General features: G+C 43.3%; 7 protein-coding genes across 7 annotated transcripts; 3 read left to right on the forward strand and 4 right to left on the reverse strand.

Annotated features, from left to right (window-relative positions):
• The first annotated feature begins 2426 nt into the window (after positions 1–2426).
• Positions 2427–3192, forward strand: PHALS_14723 (uncharacterized protein). Its single transcript, XM_036407406.1, has one exon. The coding sequence runs from the start codon at positions 2861–2863 to the stop codon at positions 3065–3067; it is 207 nt and encodes a 68-aa protein (XP_036262959.1). The 5' UTR covers positions 2427–2860; the 3' UTR covers positions 3068–3192.
• Positions 3193–3197: 5 nt separating this feature from the next.
• On the reverse strand, positions 3198–3952 carry PHALS_13872 (WW domain binding protein WBP-2, contains GRAM domain; the record flags this gene model as incomplete). The annotated part of the gene is made up of 5 exons (XM_024725247.1): positions 3198–3304; positions 3363–3477; positions 3537–3620; positions 3676–3781; positions 3834–3952. 5 exons carry the CDS (start codon positions 3950–3952, stop codon positions 3198–3200), a joined length of 531 nt encoding a protein of 176 aa, XP_024571480.1.
• Positions 3953–4384: 432 nt separating this feature from the next.
• On the reverse strand, positions 4385–7543 carry PHALS_13873 (regulator of nonsense transcripts 1 homolog; the record flags this gene model as incomplete). Its single annotated transcript, XM_024725358.1, has 2 exons — positions 4385–7239; positions 7300–7543. 2 exons carry the CDS (start codon positions 7541–7543, stop codon positions 4385–4387), a joined length of 3099 nt encoding a protein of 1032 aa, XP_024571481.1.
• A 475-nt stretch (positions 7544–8018) lies between these two features.
• Positions 8019–8714, forward strand: PHALS_13874 (uncharacterized protein; the record flags this gene model as incomplete). Its single annotated transcript, XM_024725469.1, has 2 exons — positions 8019–8161; positions 8246–8714. The coding sequence occupies 2 exons, from the start codon at positions 8019–8021 to the stop codon at positions 8712–8714; spliced, it is 612 nt and encodes a 203-aa protein (XP_024571482.1).
• Positions 8715–8997: 283 nt separating this feature from the next.
• PHALS_13875 (znf143 protein) lies at positions 8998–10287 on the reverse strand (the record flags this gene model as incomplete). The annotated part of the gene is made up of 1 exon (XM_024725581.1): positions 8998–10287. The coding sequence occupies one exon, from the start codon at positions 10285–10287 to the stop codon at positions 8998–9000; it is 1290 nt and encodes a 429-aa protein (XP_024571483.1).
• Positions 10288–12026: 1739 nt separating this feature from the next.
• PHALS_13876 (EF-hand domain pair) lies at positions 12027–12967 on the forward strand (the record flags this gene model as incomplete). Its single annotated transcript, XM_024725692.1, has 5 exons — positions 12027–12113; positions 12175–12246; positions 12313–12370; positions 12426–12720; positions 12787–12967. The coding sequence occupies 5 exons, from the start codon at positions 12027–12029 to the stop codon at positions 12965–12967; spliced, it is 693 nt and encodes a 230-aa protein (XP_024571484.1).
• A 188-nt stretch (positions 12968–13155) lies between these two features.
• On the reverse strand, positions 13156–16135 carry PHALS_13877 (endoplasmic reticulum; the record flags this gene model as incomplete). Its single annotated transcript, XM_024725803.1, has 5 exons — positions 13156–13408; positions 13480–13602; positions 13673–14002; positions 14276–15714; positions 15782–16135. The coding sequence occupies 5 exons, from the start codon at positions 16133–16135 to the stop codon at positions 13156–13158; spliced, it is 2499 nt and encodes an 832-aa protein (XP_024571485.1).
• Between the last annotated feature and the right edge of the window lie 5622 nt (positions 16136–21757).

Here is a 21757-nt window from a genome sequence, read left to right on the forward strand (position 1 = left end):
CGTACTTTAAAGCTTTAACCAAGGCAAACGAACACTTCTGCTCAAAATCGAAACCGATTTTTATTTATATTTTTATTCTAATGTTAAAAGCTTAGAATTTCCTAAATATAATAAATATATGTGGTAAAATCTAAATACATACATAATTACTGGCTACCTAGCCCGTACCGTATTCTTGTTTGGGTGTGTGGTCACATTATGCACATCTCGTGTGATACCCCCCTGTTATTAGGGTTCGTGTAACCCCGTTACACTCTGGATGAAGAAAGCTGGTACAAACCATGCCAAACAAAAGTGCGTTGCGCTTGTGGTCTCCAGGCTAGGAAGCCGTGCTTGAGGAATAAAACCGACTCTGTCAGAATTCGTTCCTAACATAATAAGAATGGAAGCGACTGCCTAATACAGCGCCTTAATGGTTGTAAAATTTTTGACTAACCGTCATGGGACCTGGAAATAAGTAGACTATGTCAAGGTGCTGCACAGTCTTATCGTCGCGATAGAGGCAAACCCTACACCAGAGGTGGTCACAGTTACGACCTACATCAAGTGCGTCCGGACGGGTGCGGATCGCAGAGAAGAGAATATTATTTTCATTATTATCATCTGAGGGCGTCCTCATTACTATTGACTGCTTTGGATAATTATACCAAACTTGTTGCGGTGCTTCGAATAATATGTTGATTGATGTTGGCCAGAAGGCAACCTGTGGCTGATAATCAAAGCCTCTCACTACTTACGAATCTATTAATTTCTAGCCACAATTTACTCTAACGGAACTTATCAATCTCTTATCCAACCAAAAACGTATGATGAAAATTATGAGAACATCTTTAGTAATCTAGCTGCGGGTGTGATTTGCCGCTGGATACAAGCACAACAGATTTATGAATTGCTTCCTTATCATCCGCTTTAACAAGTGCGATAAGGCATAAGTTAAATTTTGATGCAATGCCAAAACCATGATTGCTGATACGGTAGATCGGCAAAAAAGAGAAGATGCATAAATTATAAGAAGTTTAATTTCGGGGAGTTGTGTGTTTTTATAATTATCAGACGTTACCGGTAGCTGGGTCATCCAAATTTAGTACCGATGTATACTGGGTCATCAAAGGTCATTGACGCAACTACTATGAAGATATATTTGATGCCCCCACATTTTATACGTTGAAAGCTTTAAGCGTTCACTAAGGCGCTGATTACATCAACGACAAGTTCCGTTCGGTGAGCTCGTTGCTTGCAAAGTTGTCCTAAGCTCACGTTAGCACGTCAGACACGAAACTTCTTTAAACAATTTCCGTGGAAGTGTTCAATTTAATCATCGCGAGCAGAAAAAAGTAAAAACTTCTTACTAGCAAATCAAGTTGGGCTTTGTGTAGGCAGCAGCATCTTCGCATAAATCGAGTTGAGAATAGGCAACTCGTGCAGAGGTGAGGTTGAGCAAAGAAGATGACTCATTTTGGTGATGCGCAGCCGTATGGTTCCCGGTCAAGTGCATATATGAGGTCAAAAGTCATGATAATCGCGCATCAGACGCTCCTAGGTGGACGAAGGTTGCGAGCCATCGGCTGCGAGAGCTGTGGCCTTTTCTGCTGAGTCATGTTACACACAGAGCAATATGAGGAGAGGACTCTTGAAGGGATAATGTTCGTAAGAGCTAGCACAAGTATGTGCAAAGAAAGTGATAAACTTCCGGTACAGTGATTCGGTGTAGATGTCAGTATGCGTGGCCTCGTTACCACAGACACAATGATTGTGACCCCCTTGGTGCCAATGTATCAATATATCTGTGTACGTGGGAGCGATATACAATAGGAAGTGCTTGATCCGAAATCATCAACATTTTTATAAGTGCAGCTCCGACTAGTATACACATTTTGGATTCAAAGTGCAGCGAGGCTGCCGTACCTCTTTGCTTAGAGGAGGCTTACTAAAGTCACCGACCTTACGTTCTATACTAGAACCTATGAGTGTAGCGAATTGCAATTCGTACCTTCAAGAGTACCCAGAACCTTAATCCGAAGCAAATACACTTTCTGTTCAAAATGTAACCTGTATTTATCTGTTCTATTTGCGGCAAAGCCGCCTATATTTAAATCCCCAAAAAATAGTAGAACCTAATTAACATGCACAACAACTGGCAGTATCACCACGTACTGGTTTCTTGTTACGGTGTAGCCACACCATTCTGTGTTTACACCGTCTTTTGTAACCTTTGAACGGTCACACCATCTTGTGTGACCCACCCTTTCATACCAGGGAGGTGTAACCCCGTTACAAAAAGCAACGACAGCTATTAGTAGCCTGAGAGGATCTTGGTTCGGCATCTGAGCGGTGCTTGGTAGATCATTCTCTGCGCGTTACTTAGCGCTGAAAAAATGTCAACGCTTTTTCCGTGCGAGGTGCACGGCAATCCCGTACGTAACATATTATTGTGTACATAAATGTCCCTCAAATTTTAGGCGATACTCTGAAGCACCAAGAGGATACCATAGTATCGTATCACGGTTCGAGTGGGTGCGAAGGAGATAACCATTGTGCATGTAGAAATAGATATATACTGACTGAGCCATTCTCATCTTCATATCGTCGAAATCAGTAGAGCGTTCGTTTGCATAAAGTACCCTGTTCCGATTGGGTTAAATCATCGTCAAAGATTCTACTCACCATATCTTTATCGGCTGTTAACACGTGCTTCCAAAAATTGTCCACAATGGAATGAAGCAAATTTGATATACTGACAAGAACGACATCTTTGCCTTAATTTTAAAATGTGTGATAGATCGCCCGCTGAAATTGATGCTGGTTCAAGTGCTGCTACTCAAAGAGCCTAGGGAATAATACCTCTCATGTCTTACACTAAATGTTTGTTGTATTTGCGTCTCACCGACCTACTCTTTCGTTTCACAATAGTCACAAATTGAAAGCTATTTGTTTGATATCGGATCGTCATGCATCAATTTCAGGTCATTTTAAAGCTGACGCAAAGAGTGTGGATATATCGGCAAGACGAAGCTATAGCTCGCATGAAAAGCAAAGAGAAGGGCAAACACAACTAGAAACCGTTTGAAAGTTTGCAGGCTGCAGATTCTGACAGATACCTTTGCTAGATACCTTAAAAAACGGGTATCATTACAAAGAACATGAATTCGAAAAGGCCAGAATTAATGTATTTGATCCCAAGTGATTTTTCATGTGCCTCAAACTGCAGATTTCTTCATAGGTTGTGCAATGTAAAGTATAGTTGGGTCGTTTGGGTCAACAAACGCCTTTTTCTGATTTTGCACGAAGTCCAGATCAAGCTCCTCTGGTATACAATAATGTTAGCAAACCGAGAAAATTCCCAAGCTTTAAACAGCATTCACCTCTTCTTTTGCGTTTTTCTAGTAGCCGTAAGAAAACGGGTAAAACGATACCAGTACCACCATTAGAAAACGTAATTTTCCAGACAATTTTTCCAATATCTTCACCATCTCCACTCTTCATCATATTCAATTTCATTCATCATATTCAAGTACAACATTAAGAAATTTACTTACTGAAGCCACAAAACCCGAAATGCTACAAGCCCCGAAGATCGGCTGGTTAAACTTTTCTTCACTCATTTTCACTAGCGGAATTTCCTTAAAAATCAACATCAGTACTTCTAAACACGACGTTAGAGCAAAAAACATGTACAAACGCATCGAAGGAGCATCCATTCTTCATAGAGCTTTTATCAGCCACAAAGATGATGCGCTGAGTAGTGCAATAGATCCGACCTTTGCCATTAAACACAATTTGCCTAATGATGCCAACCTTAGCTCATATAGATCACTTTATATCATCGAACTTACTCAGGAGTCTTGCACTGAAACGTGATCTTTTCTCGTTCGAGAATGAAGAATTCATTTTCGTAAGCTAAAGGCAATTTCTTGCCATTATCGTCCTCAAACAGTTCCGGGTTAAAAGACATTGTGCTTTTAACAAAAAGGAATAATGAAACAACTGTTGTTTCTATTGAGTTCAAGTTACCAAAATAACTAAGAAACGTTTGCAGATGTCCTTGTTTATCATTATCGATATTGCTGTCATTTTGAACCTATAACGTCAGCGCGATACCATTCGACGTGTTGTAAACTATTTGATAGCTTGTTGACGCCGAAGACGCCAGCACTGAGCATTGCTGAGTGCTTTCAATTTGTTCAACGGAGTCTGTAATTTGTCAAATTGTCATCAACACGATTCCGAACTTTTGTTTGCCCAATCGCAAGCTTATCATCCTGTTGAGCATCGGCAAGTCAAAGCAAAAAGATCTTGCATCCCGTTCTCTGAAACGCGTTTTCTGCAGACGTTTCAGTACATTGGTACCTCACAGATGCTACGTCTGTGTTCCAACAGACTCGGCTTAGTAATAGTCGCTGCCCGGACCGTGGGTATCTTGCGACATTGGCATGTTTTGAGACTTAAAGTCGTGATCATACATGAAGCCATCCTGCGACATGATGAATTTATCATTTGACAATTGACTGAAAGGCTGTGTCTGAGCCATTTGCGTGAAGGGAGCATCCATTTCAATAGGTATATCCTGAGTTGGTGGACCCAGACTTCCAGAGAGATAGTTGCTGCTTGGTCCACGACGCGTGCCACGTTGTGGTATAGGGGGAGGAAGACCACCAGCTACAAATGATCCAAATGGTGGAAGTCCTGCTTGATCATAGCGTGGGTCAAAGCGCGAGTCCAAAGGAGGGACAGCTCCACGTTGACGATTAAAAGCATTGCCATCACGGTTAGCACTGCGCCCAGAGTTTCTTGGCGGGGGGAACTGCATGTGAGATGGCGTCAAATTGTTCAAAGGGCCTTCCATAATCAATTGATTGTCACGATAGTGGTTCAATAACTTGTTCCAAAGGGACTGCTTCGCTAGCACACGTGGATTGCCCAGAATGATGACGCCGTACTTAGCACGTGTAAGCGCCACATTCAAACGGCGCTCATCACTTAAGAAACCAATACCTTGGTTTTCGTTCGAGCGCACACACGACAAAATTATTAAATCCTTTTCACGACCTTGAAATGAGTCAACACTTGCGACTTCGACATCCTTATAGAGTTGCGAGCGCATGGGTCCGTTGCGTTGCATATAGCTTACAACGTACGCACGCTGGCCTTCGTAAGGAGTAATCACACCAATTTGAGATGGCAAAACTCCAGCCTTTAAAAACGTAGTGACAATCTTCTCCACGTTACTCGCTTCAGTGCGATTCAAGTAACTTGTTCCTGAGGAACTTATTTCTTCTGCACCAAGACAAATGTAAAAGAAAGTCGGTTTATTTGGATTCGGCCATGGAAAGTCCACATTCGAAAGCTGGCGTTCACTTGCTGCCACTCCATTCTGTAAGTCACCTTCGTAAAATTCATTCGAAGGAAATTCCGACAAAAACGGGTGCATACGGTACTGGACACGCAGACGGAATGGACGATGTTTCAAGTCAATTTTTAATAGACGATCAAAGAGTGACTGATTCAAACCGGCTTTCGCTGCTTTCTTGTTCATGACAACTGGTCCCAATTGACAATGATCGCCAACCATCACCACATGCTTCGCACCTTGCACAATTGGAATTAAACACTCGGGCTCCGTAGCTTGAGTGGCTTCATCAATCAACACTTGGCGGAACCGGAAATTTGACAACCGGGGCTCACCTGCCCCCACACACGTTGTACAAATAACGTCTGCCGCTTGCAATATTTCCCGTTCAGCTTGTCGCTTCAGTGACTTAAATCGCTTCTCATCTTGAGACGACAATTCACCCTGGTCATCCTTCAATTGCATAAGCTTGCGTAGATCCGCTTTGTCCGGAGAATCCAGCGACTTGATCATTGCATGAAGCGACAAGTGCTCAACTGACGAAGCCACAGCCTCACGACTCTTGGCAGCAAGGCGCACGACACGAAGTCCTGTGGCACTAATTTTCATGGTCAAGTGATCCACTGCGATGTTACTTGGTGCTGTTACCAGTACTTGTCCCATATTTTGTTTCGACATGTGGTACACGATTGACGCAGAGGTTACCGTCTTGCCTGTACCAGGAGGTCCTTGAATTAGACTTAAAGGTTGTTCTAGTACCCCTTTGACTGCTTCCATTTGCGAAGTATTAAGCTCTGGAAGTCCAGGCGCCGAAAAGTGAGTACCTACCGAGCGTGGAATACGCAAAGGCTGGACGCCAACATCATGGCCTAAGATCTTGTGGTACAAATATCCCGTTAGTGACGTATCGTCCACAGCAAACGTTTTCATAGCTGCTTGCATACGGTCAAATGACGTGGATTTCCACACAAAGTCCACTAAGTATCCATCCGTAATCTCAACGGGTACATTATTGCTTCGCATCTCTAGCGCCACTTCAGATTCCTCGAGTCTCAGGACATGACCCGTGCCTTCCCAATCTTTTCCATACAACATGCTTGCACTTGGTCCTAAACGTAGTCGAATCTCATCTCCAGGCACAAGACGTAAGTCTGAATCAGGTCGTGAACAAGTAAAAATTGCATTACGCTTTTTATTCAGTCCCGTATCCCACCGAACCATCACTCCTTCCTGCGTCTGCGATTCTTTCATCTTTTTATCGTAATCTGATTCCATCTTGACCAAAGGCCCAAAAATATTTTGATACTGATACCCATCATCATAAATAGGTGTCACTTTAACGGGTTCATCATCGATACCTGGACGGTCCAGATCTTCAACCGTTGCCAGTGGATTGTCTCGCCACAATTCCTCCAGCTTAGCAATTTGGCTCGACGTAATCTGCCGCGCACGGAGCTGCTCATGTTCTGATGGGACCTTAACTAACCATGGTAAAAAGCTTCGGTCTTCAATAATTGGCAGCCATTGCGACATATCCCAGCTCATGTCCTTCAGTGCATTCATCTGCAAACATGGGTCTCGACAAAGCAGCACGACCACCGAATCTTGTTTGGCAGGGATAAATCCCAATAGAAACGCATTACGGCAGCCACAATTGTAGCATTCAAGCACGGTTTCACCCAATGGCGAATCAGGGTGTAGCGACACTTCCTTATTCTTGCTACGGACCAAATGTTGTATAATATGTGAGCCACTTGTATTGCCTCTCGAGTTGCAAAACCACTTTTCAGTCATGACACACTTGACAACAGAAGCTGGATCGTGCAATCCGCAATAGGCACACGCATGCTTGGGCAGCTCACGAGCCGTATAGTCTAGCGCATCCTCATCTGCTGTCTCATCAAATGTGAGGCTTTGAAACTCGCTAGCCAGACTAGCATTGTCCAACTGACTCTGGAAAGTATTCGAGACGCCGTCAACGGGTCTTGATTGGTCGAAAAAGGACGTTCCACTTCCAACGGGCGCTTGGTATTGATCGTAGAACGAATCCGCAGTGCTGCCAATGTCGGATGGGTCTACAAAAGCATACTGCGATTGTGATGCTTGTGTTAGAGGGAAGCTCGACGTAGACTGCGACTGTGCGGGCTGCGTCTGCAGAAAGTCGTCGTACGCGTTAAAACCAAACGAGCCGCTCATTGATTTCTGAAAGAGCGGATTCTGGTGTCACTTACATAATTTTGCGCTGTAATTTTCTTTATTTTGTGTCAGCACTTTTTTGTCATTTTATACAGTGGAAGAATATCGTCAAAAAAAAAATTTCTTGGCTGGATAGTTCAGGAATCTGCCGAAAGCGGTGCATTTCCTCGAATAATGTTCTCATAGTGACATGACCTCGCCAAGTCTTGAGCTTTTTTATATATTCTATCATTTTAATAACCAGTGCTCAACGCGAGTTCGCAAAGTTTACTTGAGATTGTCAACACAACACCTTTATCGCACTGACGAAGGGAATTCAATTGACTTCGAGATTACTGGATGGTCAAATCGCACATCTACCCTTTCAATTTTATCTTTTATATAAGAAATAACAACTCACAAGGCTTAATGTTCCATCCAATTTACCGCAATGGCGCGTCGTTAGTTGCAAATATAATCTCAAATTCACACTACGATGGGGCAGCCGAGTACCGAGGTCTCTACACCGCCACTTTGCTGGGACGGGAAGTGTCAAGAATGCCGTAAGCTCATGTCAGGCTGCATTTGCTTTCAGGAAGAAGGTGGCGACGTCGATTCGCTAAACTCTAGTGCCACATTGTACGTATACTTGTATCCTACAGCCATTTGTTAGCTTCCCAATGGCTTACGTGCACATGTATATGTCTATGTATATGTTAGCAGTCAAGTGACAGTAGACGCAACGAAGTCGCGCCCTCTTTGGAATGCACTTCGAAAAATGAATCGCAAGTCGGTCGCGCGTCCGATACTCCAGCAGCCGTTCACTGCGTCTAATCCCTCCAATCTGAAGATTCAAGATCAAACGCGACGCGAAGTTTTGCCGTCTTCCAATGCCCAGTCTAGACCGTTATCGTCCAATTTGCGGCATCAATTGCAGCGAATTTCTAAATCTCAAACTGGAAAGCATGAAAGCAGCTTGGAACCAATACGCCAAACTTCGTCGGAACGCCTTGCTGACAGGCGGCAAGACAGACGGCACTTTTCCCGGTTTAAATCCTCTTTTAAAGGAGATGCAAAGAACGCTGGTTTGGATACGATGCATGGCGATGTGACTGCTATCCATGATATTAAGGAGAAGCTAAGTTATGGGCCCGAAGAAGACGAGAATGACGAGACTGTATGGGAGCTGTAGGTGTCACCTATAGAATAAGATTTACTGAAAATTTATTTTAGAAAAGCGCTCCTGAAATTTGCAGCTAATTTTTACAACAAATGTTTGAAAATTAACGTCATATTGCTTGCTTCTTCTTTTATAGAATAGATGCATTAGTCGAGCTTTAATATTAATACCGACGTGCAGCAGCTACACGTACATCGCACTTCCTGTTTCAAACTTTCTACAAGTTTCCTTGATTAAACAGATGACAAAACTATCCACCATAAACCTCCAAGCTGCAAGCTGTACAGTTTGCACTTCAGTAGTTCTCATTCATGAGTTGCAACACGACGTTAAGTTCTTCTCCCGTAAACTCGGGCGCCGCGGGGTTTAAAGGCGGTGGCAAAGAAAATCCACCGTATTTACTCTCTTCAGGAGGTGGTCGAAGCACATGGTTAGTGGGAGGTGGCAATATCTGTTGCGATTGAGTGTGCTCATGATTGCCATTGTGACCTCGGTCGTCTTCTGATCGAAGATGTGCAAAGTGGCTGCTGGTGTTCGTGAAGCTAGGACGGCTAAGTATACTGTCTGAGCTTACCCCATACGGCCCTGCAGTGCTCGAATAATGCACAGACGGAAAAGCAGTGTTACATTTCAAACGGCGTTGGTCTGTTCCGTAGACATGATCTAACTCAATCGTCTTTTTGTTCTGGTCCTTGTGCAACACTGTTGAAAGACTAGCACTGTGATCCGAGCTAAAGAAAGGAGATTGACTCATAAATTTGCTGCGAGGCGGAGCCAAAAAGCTATTTTTGGGCTTGTCATAGCCGCTACCACACTGGAAACTGCCAGTCAGCACCGTCGAGACTTGATGGCTGGCGTACTGAAGACTTTCAGTCGAGTACTCTCGGTGGCTGTCTGATGCTGAATAATATGAATTGTCCTTGTCAGATGATGTTTCGCCCACTACAATGGAGTGCTGCATGTTTTGCAATCCATGATGTTGGTGGGCGTACGTTGGCTCCTGATGAGCACCGACAATAATATTGTGATGCAGCTTCTGATGTTGTGCATATTCCTTATAATTGTCGCAGCTCCAATTGCAATTCTGTCCAATACACCGAAATAGGTTCTGGCCTTCAGGAAAATGGATGCGCATGTGCCTCTTAAGCTTCGTGCTTGTATTAAAACGCTTACCACAACTCTCAAATATGCACGGATATGGCCGCTCACCACTATGGATGCGTTTATGGCGACTCAAATTGCCCGACGTGTTAAAACGTTGTACACAGCCTTCGTAGTCACAGACATAAGGTTTGGTGCCTGTATGAATTCGCATGTGGCGTCGGAGCGCAAAAGAGCGAGGAAACTGCTTACCACAGTGTACTTCGGTACAAATGAACACTTGTTTGCCAATCTTTTTCTTTGGTGACTTGGGCTCTGACATGGCACGAGGCGGCAAGGGAAGAGGCAACGGTAGCGTTGTCTCTGGCGAACGAGTCGACGTCTCTTGCCAAAGTAGTGACCGCGTGTCATCACGCTTAATTAAAGCTGGTAGTGCTGAGCTCACGGATGTTGGAGCCGAGAGATCGCCGTGCATGACTAGCATGGCAAAAGTTGCAGAGTGAAAGTGGGGATTGAAAATCGCACTGGGCTCGCTCTGGGCTCGCTCTGGCTTGAGCTTATGATGACTTTTGGTCTTCAGCATACAGTACTTGACTTGAGCTCTTTGGTAGTTTATCTTGATGAATTAGAATGAAGACATACTCGACCCTGTCGCCCCTAGTGAGCGGCTGGTTGAAACGCATCTCCTTTTTGTTCCTGCTATAAAAAAGGGCACCGACATCGCCAAAAGTGCCCAAACTTGGCCCTCGAGTCAAGGGACGAAGATTAATTTTGTAGTGATGGAATTTCTATACAATCCCAGAATTTGCTCGCTTGCTAAGCGTGCAGTCATCTTTTAAGGTAGCTCAGGGTTTAGTGGTAAGAAATGCGCATCACATTATAAGCAGTAAACTTTGATTTGCCTGTATGAGCACAATAGTCTGCACTTTTGTAAGCTGCTGATCCTTTCAGCGATATTCATCCATCTGAATACGACAAAGGAATATAAAAGCCATAGCTCCGCTATTACGTCACTTGTTCAAAAAATCTATGTTTTCATGTTAAAGACGCCCATCCTTCGTCCAAATTGACCTACCCGTCAGACATGCTCTTTACGTGACTCAATCTCGAATGAGATGTGCAAGTGTATGTACAGAAGCTTTTTCAATTATGCGCGATAGGGTAGTTTTAAAGAGTAAAGTATAATCGAGCTGGCCATTGTGGATAGATATCAAAAGAGCCTTTGCTTCATTTAGCACGTGCTGTTTAGATTGCTATCCAATGAATAATTTGCAAAAGGTGAACATTCTATAGAGCATACGTTCATGACGACAATTTTGCCATTGAGAAATGACCTTGTTTCTGCTCTAAATTCTCCAGCTGTCGAAGCTGTGATTATTTCTGCGCAATCAGACCGGAACAATAACGCAAGCATAAGGATCATGTCGCATATTGCATTTACTCAATTTTTACTATATAAGACAGTATCAAACTTTCATATTAAATTTAGTGCTTTTATGATATCGTAAACAACTGATAAAGTAGCCAATAAACTCATATTGCACTAAGAAAGGACAGGAGATTACTCCCTACCGTAATATAGGGTGCTATAGATAGATGAAATTTCTTAAATTTTTGGCCATCTCAATCTACATGTTTTCACCAGATATTCCTAAGAGATCAACTATCATTCTAAGCTTCACGTAGTCTGCTCACCAAGTACTTTCTGTCCAAACCACGCTCTATGAAAATTCGGTGAAGCTAGTCGTCGAATTGGATATAAATTGTGATGTAATACATGTAAAGTACCCCTAATAGCTTTGCTCTATCCCGCCAATCTGGATACGAGATTTGAGGTCTGCACCCATTTACTCAACAGTATGTGCCCATTTTCAAATCATTATATATGTGCGGGATACTGCAGCTGATACACTGACCATATGGACGTCTGCAATGCCACTTGACCTTGGAGCGGTAGTAATTAAAGGCGTGTACTTGAATGTTTGCAATAAAATCTATCATTGTATGACCTTCTGCGAAATGAAGTTGCGTGGCTTGTCAATGTTTAATCAGATAGTGTGTCGAAGTTGATGCGCTCTACGTGATAAGGTACTGAGCTTGTTGTTGAGTCATGGAGAGTGGACTCTGAAACGTGATGCGATGTCCACTTGAAGCTGCTCCCGACTCTTCTGATTGTTTTGTGTGACTTTTACTTCAATTAAAGCACGACTGTTGGCATTGAATATGAATATCGTTCACGCTTCCTTCCAAGCATCATTTGATTCGCGCGTTGATCACTTAAGCCATGCTGACCTTGAGGATTTGCACGCGGTGATAGCACTAATTTGCTGTAATGACGATACATTCATTAACGTCATTTGTGATGCGTCAGATCTTTCGCTACTTCGATACTGATGACGATGGAAAAGTCTCAGCAGGTCAAGCATGCCGCATGTTCGCGCTGGTGTGGTGACGTCTTTTAATCCAATAGGAATGTTAAGAATTGACAGTTGCTCGTGTACACTTAAAGTTAGGGCTTGACGTAAATATCACACACGTTCATGAGCTGGGCGAGGTCTATCTCGATGGTGACAATTGAAATTATGACAAAATCCACATGGTATTGATTGTTGTGATGTGCAGAGTTTATAAAAATTGTAGATAGTCATGTGCAAGTGTCACCCTCTGTAGCAAGTCCGAAACACGAGGTGCACGCAGTTGAAAACAGGCATGTTCAACAGAATAGAGATCCAAGTGAAAATGACCTCGAGAAAGATTTGCGATTTGAACAATCAGTGGAAAGTGAATGGAAGCTCTTAGACACGCATCGCCGAGGCTACGTGAGTCAACAGGAGCTGAGTCGCTTTCTCATCAATTGTCAGTCAAATCTTTCGAGTGACGATATGGAAAGGTTTCTGGAGATGTACGGTGACCTCACGTACGATAGCAAGTTTTAATGCTTTCATCCGTTAGATATGCCTACTTATCATCTGTTTGGCTTTAGATCGAAAAATAATATCGAGGAGGGTCGATTAACGAAAGCAGGTTTTATCAAGTTCCAACGCGAATACAAGAATAGAAATATCCAGAGTCTTTCGTGCGTCAACAATACTGATAATCAATCGTCCGGCATAACACAATCTCCAGACAAATCTTCACATTCAACGGCGAGTAAAAGGAACTAGTTTCTCCGATATTCAAGTATATGTGCGTTCTAATTCTGGAGAGCATAAAATTGCTGATGGGAACAAGTTCTTAGCATTTTCAGATAAGTCAATCGCCATACCTCTGCATGGTCAGTAATTCTTTGAAAAGAAATTGCTGCATTTTATTTTAAGTAATTTCACGACGAAAACTTTTATTATGCATCAATCTAAATCTGCATTGTTGTCCACGTTGATACTGCTGATGCGAGAGTTGTCCAAGTTGGCAATACGCTGGCGAACTCATTCATCTCTGAAGTCGTAGCTTCGAGAAAATGACCGACGAAAGCTACGTTGATCGGTTCGTTAGACTCTGCCTCGATCCAGAATTGATAGCTTGCTGGAACGATACCGCTACAAAACTGCAATATATACGCATCTTCCGCCTCAGCAACGGGTCCGCTTACACCGTTTCCCATAGACCTTGCAGCATTAGTTCGTAAGAATTGATTTATCAGATCTGCAATACGATAGACATTCATAGTATCACGCACCATGACGTTAAATTCGTTTTCTTGGCATCAATAAAGAGATTCATGTGGGAAGGTCCGGTAAACACAAAGTGAATAGTTCGGCGATTTGTTGTCTTTGAGTACGTCGATGACAACACCTGCAGACTGTGGTATAAGGCATACAAATGGGACATCACTTCACTTCATAATACAAACACACAAACTCGATATTTACTTGGCCTCATGTGAATCATCAGGCAGTTTCGGCGGGGCAGCTGAAAGATACCACGACTTATCTTCAGGCAATATGTGCTTTACCGGAAGAGACCATGGCATGTGACCATACACTTCAGCGTGTTCGTAAAGCTCTGTTGGAGCTACGTGCATATGATCATATTTCCACTGCGTTCTCTTCATATAGCTTTTAATCGGATCCAATCCACGAAAATCCAAGGAATTGACCCAAAGACCTGAGTCCGTCTTGACTTTTCCATTCGCTAGCACCACCTTTCGATAAACATGCTGGACCATGATACGTTTCGGGCAATCGTCGGAGTATGGATTACTGCAAATTGAAGTTATACATGAATTTTGTCAGGATACCACACGATAATTGTCATGTATTGTATAATACTGACCGTGTCGTAGCAAAGACCAATGCGACAACGGCCACAGCAATACAAACATTTCGTATTCGCTTAAGCTGTTTTACTGGCAGGAAGCAAAAGACTCGGCTCGAATACGACATCAATATCTGACATGACATCGACAATCAATTAGTATCATTCCATCAAACATGTGAAACGAAAAGCATGATATTACCAGCAAGATCACACACATTAAAATTGACAGCACCAAGTCCGGAGGCAACACTGGGCCACTTCGGCCGAGCAAAGGAATAAAAAACATGAGTGCAACCGCGAAGCAACACATCGTATGGACCACGGGAATCATGATTGCAGAAAGAGAAATGATCAAATATATACTCGCTGAATAGATACGAAAGTTCATTAAGAACTGAGACAAGATTTGTCCCGATATTGGAAAGATAACCCACAGTGCCAAGACGTAGCTCGAGATCAGCCCTAATTGCATGCAAATGGCCAATCCAGCCATCCACACACACATCACTGCCTCCAAAAGACTTTCTTGTAGACGCCACAACATTAGCAAAGGAGTTTTGACCTTCTCGAGCACTAATATTAACTGATGAACCATTGCGGCAAGTGCTGGAGAAATAAAGAGTGCACCTGCCAAATAAGGCTGTGAATACCACGAGAGTGGAGCGTACACACTCAATAGTATTCCTATTGTCAAGGAAGATGCAAGTGCAGCACCATAGCACCGCATAAGAAGCACAAATGCCGTCAAACGTTCCGAGAATGTAATTTTGGAAAGTACCAGATATATGAGTGCCACGATAAGCACGCCACTACATAGCATAAAGGTCATTTCTTTGCTCGCAGTGATCATCGTAAATCCCATAACATCCGCAAAGAATGCTCTTGAGGTCTGCAAATTGTTGGCTACTTTTTCAAGACGACCAGGTTCATTACCCAATACATTCACGATACCTACAATATTTTCGCCGAGTCGCTGAATTGAACCTAATTGGATTCGAGAAACATCATCGAGAGCCGTGTGATACACGTAGCCGTTCGCAATATATGCAAAGTCCATGCCAGCGACGAAGCCAAAGTCACGATAGATTCGATAATCAGTATCAGCAGGAATAATTCCTGACTGGAACAATTCTTGGGCAATAATACTCGCATGTGGGTACTTGGCTCCTTCTGCATAAGCCATGGCTAATTCATCACTACCTGTCTGGAACAATAACTCTCGACCCCCAGCACCGGCAGCTTCCAGATTGATAAATGCTCGAATTGTATCTGTCCACGGATGTTGCGTGATAAAACCATGGGCTGCCTGCATAATTGTCTCCTCCGCTCCATTAAAATTAAACACTAAGGTCGCGTGTTTTGGTGGATCCAACACAAATATTCGCAACAGCTCGACCATTATTGCAATATTGACTCCATCGTCGGACGCGGCTGCTCCTCCAATGGCTGCATCGTAATGAGATGAGATCATAAGCGAGTTATTCAAAGCTTCAATCGTCGCATTACACGGTGATACTTTCACCAGAATATTTGTTACATTGGCGTAAATGTTTTGAAATTGTGCAATAAAATTCAGTCCAAAAGCACCGGAGGGTTTCTGGATGTCAACGTCCACACTCACTCCTTCTGCTTTACTTGCTTTGATTTGTTCAATCTACAATATCAATCAAACATTACAATTGATCGAAAATTCGAAATCTTTACTTCCACACGGCGTTTACCTGTTCCAGCAAGTACTTTGGGGTCAATTCTTCATTGGCTTTAGTGCCCACAGGACGGTACCCGAAGTCCATGATCTTATCCAGTACTAAACGGGTCCTGTTTTCTGAAAATTCGCTTAAAGGTGCGCTTAGTCCCTTTGGCTGTGGGAGCCACGTATTCCAGAAAGTTACGGCAGCAAAAGCCGAAATATAAACGATCAGAAAACTGAAAATTATGAGCCCTCCATGTGGCAACGATGATTGAAGACTTGGACGATGCTTATTCGATAGCGGTGATATCGAATCAGACACTGCGTCAGTTGCTGACAATGAATGTGTGACATGAATGGAATGGCGGTGACGCATATTCGCCATGTTTCAATCACGATTGTCGAGAATCAAATCTAACACGTAGCTGGTTTTTATTAATCAGATTTTTACAGCGAAATGTAATGTTCATGAAAGCAATTACACAAAATTCATCTAACCTTTAATTTCTGATGAGAAAAGCCAATCTTGAGTCATAAGCATTTGTTTATCTGCTGTGCTTTTAGCTTCCCACGACGTATGGTGCGGAATTCTAGCAAAGCAACAAGCTGTAGTAGTGGATTTTTATGGTCCTTAAGGGTGATATTATAAGTGAAGAGGCTGCATGTGATCTTAAAATGAATGTATAAAGTATCTGAACAGATTGTGATAACCCCAAAGCTTTGTTGGCAAGCAAAATATTTTAATTGCGACCACTTTGCGCCACATTCTCGATCATATTTAAGTTATGAAAAGAGTACAGAATCTAATTGTTAAGCGATACGATGCACCAACCTGCTTGAATATTGGATAACGCAAGTTACGACCTCCACGTATGAGCAACAACATCATATTTTTATCAATATATGTTCGTAACACGACGTTGTACACTAAGAGGAAGCAACCATCACACAAGTACGAAAGAGAAAACGTGGGAGAATATTTCAGTTATCGCAATCCAACCATATTTTCTCATTGTTAAAGGGGGAAATAAATATATTCATCAGAAAAGATATACCAGACGCTACAGGAATAAGAGAGTGTACCAAATGCTTGATATATACCACGGTGTACATCATGACTGTACACGGATACACTTGCGTCTCACACGAGGACGGAAGTGTATCCGTATGAACAGCCGAATTCTGCGCATTTTTTGTCGCGCGGAAAGATCTATCAGGAAATAGAAAGCTCTACACACATCATGCATATGCTAGCCAGTAGCACGTTTAGAGCAATTGTTCGCAGCAGCTCTCTCGACTGTGAACAACTTTTTTTCATATTCTGCATCACCCGAATTGCTTCTCCAGAGGTTTCGTTGTTTGCTGAGACAAAAGTCGCTTCTTCTTTTGAGCGCCCATGTTTCTTTGGGATTATAGGATCCTTGCAATTATTATTCCCTGGGAACTAGAAGCACAGCAACGAAATTGCCGTGCACCTTGCACAGAGAAAGCTTCGACTAACGGTGTCCGCGCAAACGTACGCGCAGCGGTGAAGTTCATACGCTTCACCCAAGATCAAAACCAAGAGCCTACCAAGTCACTAGCTATTCAAGAGCGTCATATATCTAGGAACAATTCTTTTTGAACCAATACTATGTAGAGACAAATTATCATATCTAGTAAAAACATGAGGTCATAACGACAAACATCTCCTTTATGAACTCTTATTCTTTTCATTAGTGGTAACATTTTGGTTGTTCAAAAAATTCAGAAGCTCACAACAATCTGCTATCTTCGCTCAAAAACGTGTACAAAGCTGTAATTGCTCCATTGTATGGACGTGTAAGCTTTATGTACAGGCCGCCAAGACCGGGGTTTGAGATTCTTTTGAAGTTCAGTACATCGCCCGAAAGTGAACTTTCACCGAGCTGCCACTACGTGTGGAGTTTCACCCCGCTTCTTGTCCTTTTTAGTGCCCGCTCCCACAAAGCTTCGTCGCGTTTGTTTTCTCCTTTGCACCACGTAACATGGAGCAGAGAGCTCCTGAGAAAAGTGTGGTCCTTGCGATCGGCGCTAGTAGGCATAAACTTGGACAGGAGGCCGTGAAATTCGTGATGAGAGCGATCACAGCGACTCTCTGAGGCCTGAGCTACCATCTCCGCCTTTGCTTGGAAATATTGATCAAGCTGATCTCCAAGGGAAAGTCACATGTCGTACTCAACCGCCCCTCGGCACGAGTGATGTACGTCGTGTTTAATTTTTAATAGCGATAGGGTGGCGATATCTCGACGTAGAGTCCATTGGAGTATCATGCCAGTATCTAGTGAGCTACCGCAAGGTATCTAATATTGCTGAACTCATCAAAGCGTGAATATGGTTTGACCGTCCAAATTTTCTCGCTGCGCAGAAAGAGGATCTTTGCACACCTATACGTGCGAGTCTTTTACTCACACCGATATCAAAACGATAGCCGGAAAGTTGCTCCGCGAACGCCTTTTTTTGCCCCAAAGGTCAGAAATACTGGGGGTACCACCTCCACTTGGAGCAGCAGCGATTGCTAACACCCGTATCCTCCACTACTTTAAGTATGATTGATGACGAGACTGTCGAATAGTACTGTACATGATTTACACACTGGGCAAGACGCGCCGTCTGACCTGTCTCACCCGTCTTACAGCTTTGCGAGCCAGCTATAATGAAGAGGATGACCGAATGGAGCGTCAACCAATGTTTGACGTTGCAAAGAATAAAGCACAACGCGGGCATCGAGGTAAGAAAACTATCAAATCCAGCTTTACAGCCGACGCTTCACTCGTCTTATTGATTATGACGATACGTCGACTTACTCGATGATTCTTGGTTTGCGTCCAAGGTACAGATGAGTTACATGTTGTCCGCGCTTTCTAAGCTACGTCATCGCGCTGTTAGGCTGGAGGTTCCACCGGTGGTATAGAAACGTGTCGATGCTCTTCAGCAGAAAAAGGTTACCTTTAAATAGACAGACCTCATTTTAGCTTGAGATACAGAGACCTCTTTTTGTCTCCAATAAAGCATTTCATATCCGACTGGCTCTCACGAGCCAGTCGGATAGGCCAAATTTAGACCGCAGAATATGTTCGCATTCTCTTTAAGAATACTAGCAGATAATTTAGTTTCTCTATTGCCACGACCGTAGATAGCTTGATTTAGCTTGGTCCATACTTAATGTTATCGACCGCAGATACCGGATGTGTTAGTAGATTAGCAACGGTAAATAAACCCTTTTTCGCACTACATATTCATGCGCATTTTGCATCGACGTGTTGCTCTTGGGCTTTTTAACTCTCAGTTATAGTGTTACGCACCCAGTCATGACGTTTAATCGCTTTGTGAATAAATTTTGCTCTGCAGCATTGTCGGACTTTTATCAGCAAGCCAAATTTTACCGGCGGTCCCACCAGAAGTCGAATTACTTCGTGACAGTGTAAACGGAATCCGGATGCACACCCAATCATGTATAGGTATTAGCCATCTCTGAAAAAACATGTATTGTGCTATTCAGCGCAAACATACTGATCGGGATCAACTCGCTCAGCATCGAATTCCCTCTGCACAGTTCTTCAGATGATACTTTCCTATACGCAATTAATCCGTTTTTACCCATCTTTCTATGGGTGACCAGCAATAGACCTTGAGAAAAATGAGGCTGTAATAATCGGCTGTTATCGGTCCCAATCGTTATAGGCTAGCAATGCTGGCAGAAAAAGCGTCGGTGAATAGTTTGGCTGAATTCCCACCGGTCCCGCTATCGCAAGATACGCCATCTTGATCAGGCGGCTCACAAAAAGCAAAATGCCGGTGCTGCCGGACAAGTATACTCAAACACCAAAACAAGTACATACTAATGTACTGTCAACATTCTGCTGGGGTCTAAAAGCGGGCCAAAAGCGCCGACGTATGCAGCAAGAATTCAGCCTGTTGACATATTTCACGCGCGCACACTTGCACTTACCTACTTATACATGTTATGCTACTAACACGTAAGACTAAATGAGCAGTATTTAAGAAGGCAGCTCAAAGATATATGACGTGCCTCGTACCGAATACTGTAGTGGACGTCTCCATCATGAGACATCACTACATATTGACATGTGGATCAGTGCTGTGATGCATAAACCCTTGAGATTGGAAATTGCGGTGCGAACGCGCGATTGCATGATTTGGTTTAGCTGGAATGGATACTCATAATCTTTGCTCTTCAATCTTATAGCAACACAACATTTGTTACGTCTGAGCCGTACGCTGTACGTTTCGCTTTATCGATCGGCGACATTAATATGTCACCCGATATTTCGAAGTCGAAGTGACACAAAGTCGCATCCACAATTACATTAAGCGGACAAGTGTTCACCTTATCTCAAATGTATAGTTGTCAATCACGGATAACTATCCTGTCATTTTTCGTGAGGTGTGGCGACGTGTTTTCTGCGTGCAACAACGAATGGTCTGTTTTGATCGCAGTATAGCGTCAAGCAGGCGCACCCTTGACTTGTTAAGCGGCATGCTTCATTGCAAATAGAGGCAGGTATATTTGATCTGCTGCTTTCAGCTGGCGAGACCTAAACGAATTGTGGCTTCATTTCCATTGTCATTTGCTTGGAGTGAAGAACAGCATATAATAAAGACTGAAGCGTACATTCATCATACGAGGGACAATTTGAATTTGGACGAGCCATAATCGAGGCACACATTAGGATTTCCTTTACCACCTTGATGGACGCCTCTTCCATCACACTTAAACGCCATTTCTTATACTTCTAAGGATATCGGTGAGTGCCTTGTCATGTTGACGTAATTTGCACTACTTTTATGCAAACAGGTGTGGCTATGGCCTTTTGGGACAAAGGCACTGGCATGCCTACACCTTTGCGAAATTTGCATGTAGACCAATCTTCCCAATGACGCAGCCCAAAGCGGAGATTTTCGGCGCCAGAGACACAACTGTCTAAAATGAAGCTATCATATTTTAGTGCATACACTCCCGCACTGCTTGCAAGCCAGTCGGATTTCCGTGCTCTACACAAACATGGGCGAATTTTTATAGACTTGTGCATAGATCGCCCGACATATGAACGTCGCTGGTGTAAAAGACGGTTACTGGTACATGTTGTTCTCCTTTCAGAGAAGTATCTCGATCTAAGTATCTCGATCGAAGAACTCATCACAGTGCAAGAGAGATCGCTTTCTCTCATGAGCAGCTGATTATTACCATTTACCGGCTCTAGGGCACTGAACGAAGAGTAGCTGACCATGCGGCTCTGCAGTTCTAAGAATGCATGGCTGCATACTTCTCAAAGGCGCTACGTGGGATGAAACTTTCTCTCAACATACCTTACCCGCGCTTTACACGAAAAAATCGTCAATGGCGTCGCACTATTCCCTTGGCAGGAGCTATTGGCGTGTGACGCAACATTCGGTCCCCCGTTACCAAGTCGATTTTCTAGGACTTAATTTCCAGTTAATGGTCAGCACGTGTGGCTGATCTTTTGTCACCATGTCACATGATATTCAAAAAAGAATGCAGAATATGAAGCTTTCCTGAGTTAGACTTTCGATTTCCCGTTCTCGGCGCTCTGGAATTTATGCTATAACGGACTCATCCACGACAAATGACGAGTCCAGCTTATCCTCAGATTGCAACCGTACCGTTTTGATGATTTTGACATCTTGCAATTCCCTACACGTTCAATGTGACACCCATAGGTTCTTCAAAAGAGGTAGGGTGGGTGCGAAAGGTCTCGGTGCGAGCTGTACCCGTTCGGAGACACTCATAAAGACTTGCCGCATCCGGAAGATTTTAACGCCATCGCGATCGTATCTCCTAGGTATAGTTCGCTAGTTCTCGCCTCCTGACGGTGAAAAAAATACCGAACTCATCTGATGCGTCTATGTTGGAAACAAGTTAAGTCGTACCTAAGTAAACCAGGAGGGGTTATAAAACTCCCAACGATTTGCATAATTAGCTAGCTATAAGCATAATACATTTACT

Source organism: Plasmopara halstedii (assembly GCF_900000015.1).
Source record: "Plasmopara halstedii genome assembly, contig: Scaffold_7, whole genome shotgun sequence".
NCBI lineage: Eukaryota > Oomycota > Peronosporomycetes > Peronosporales > Peronosporaceae > Plasmopara > Plasmopara halstedii.

Coding starts and splice junctions, on each gene's coding strand:
- PHALS_14723 (XM_036407406.1), top strand. CDS start 2,861: ATGTTTGTTGTATTTGCGTCTCACCGACCTACTCTTTCGTTTCACAAT.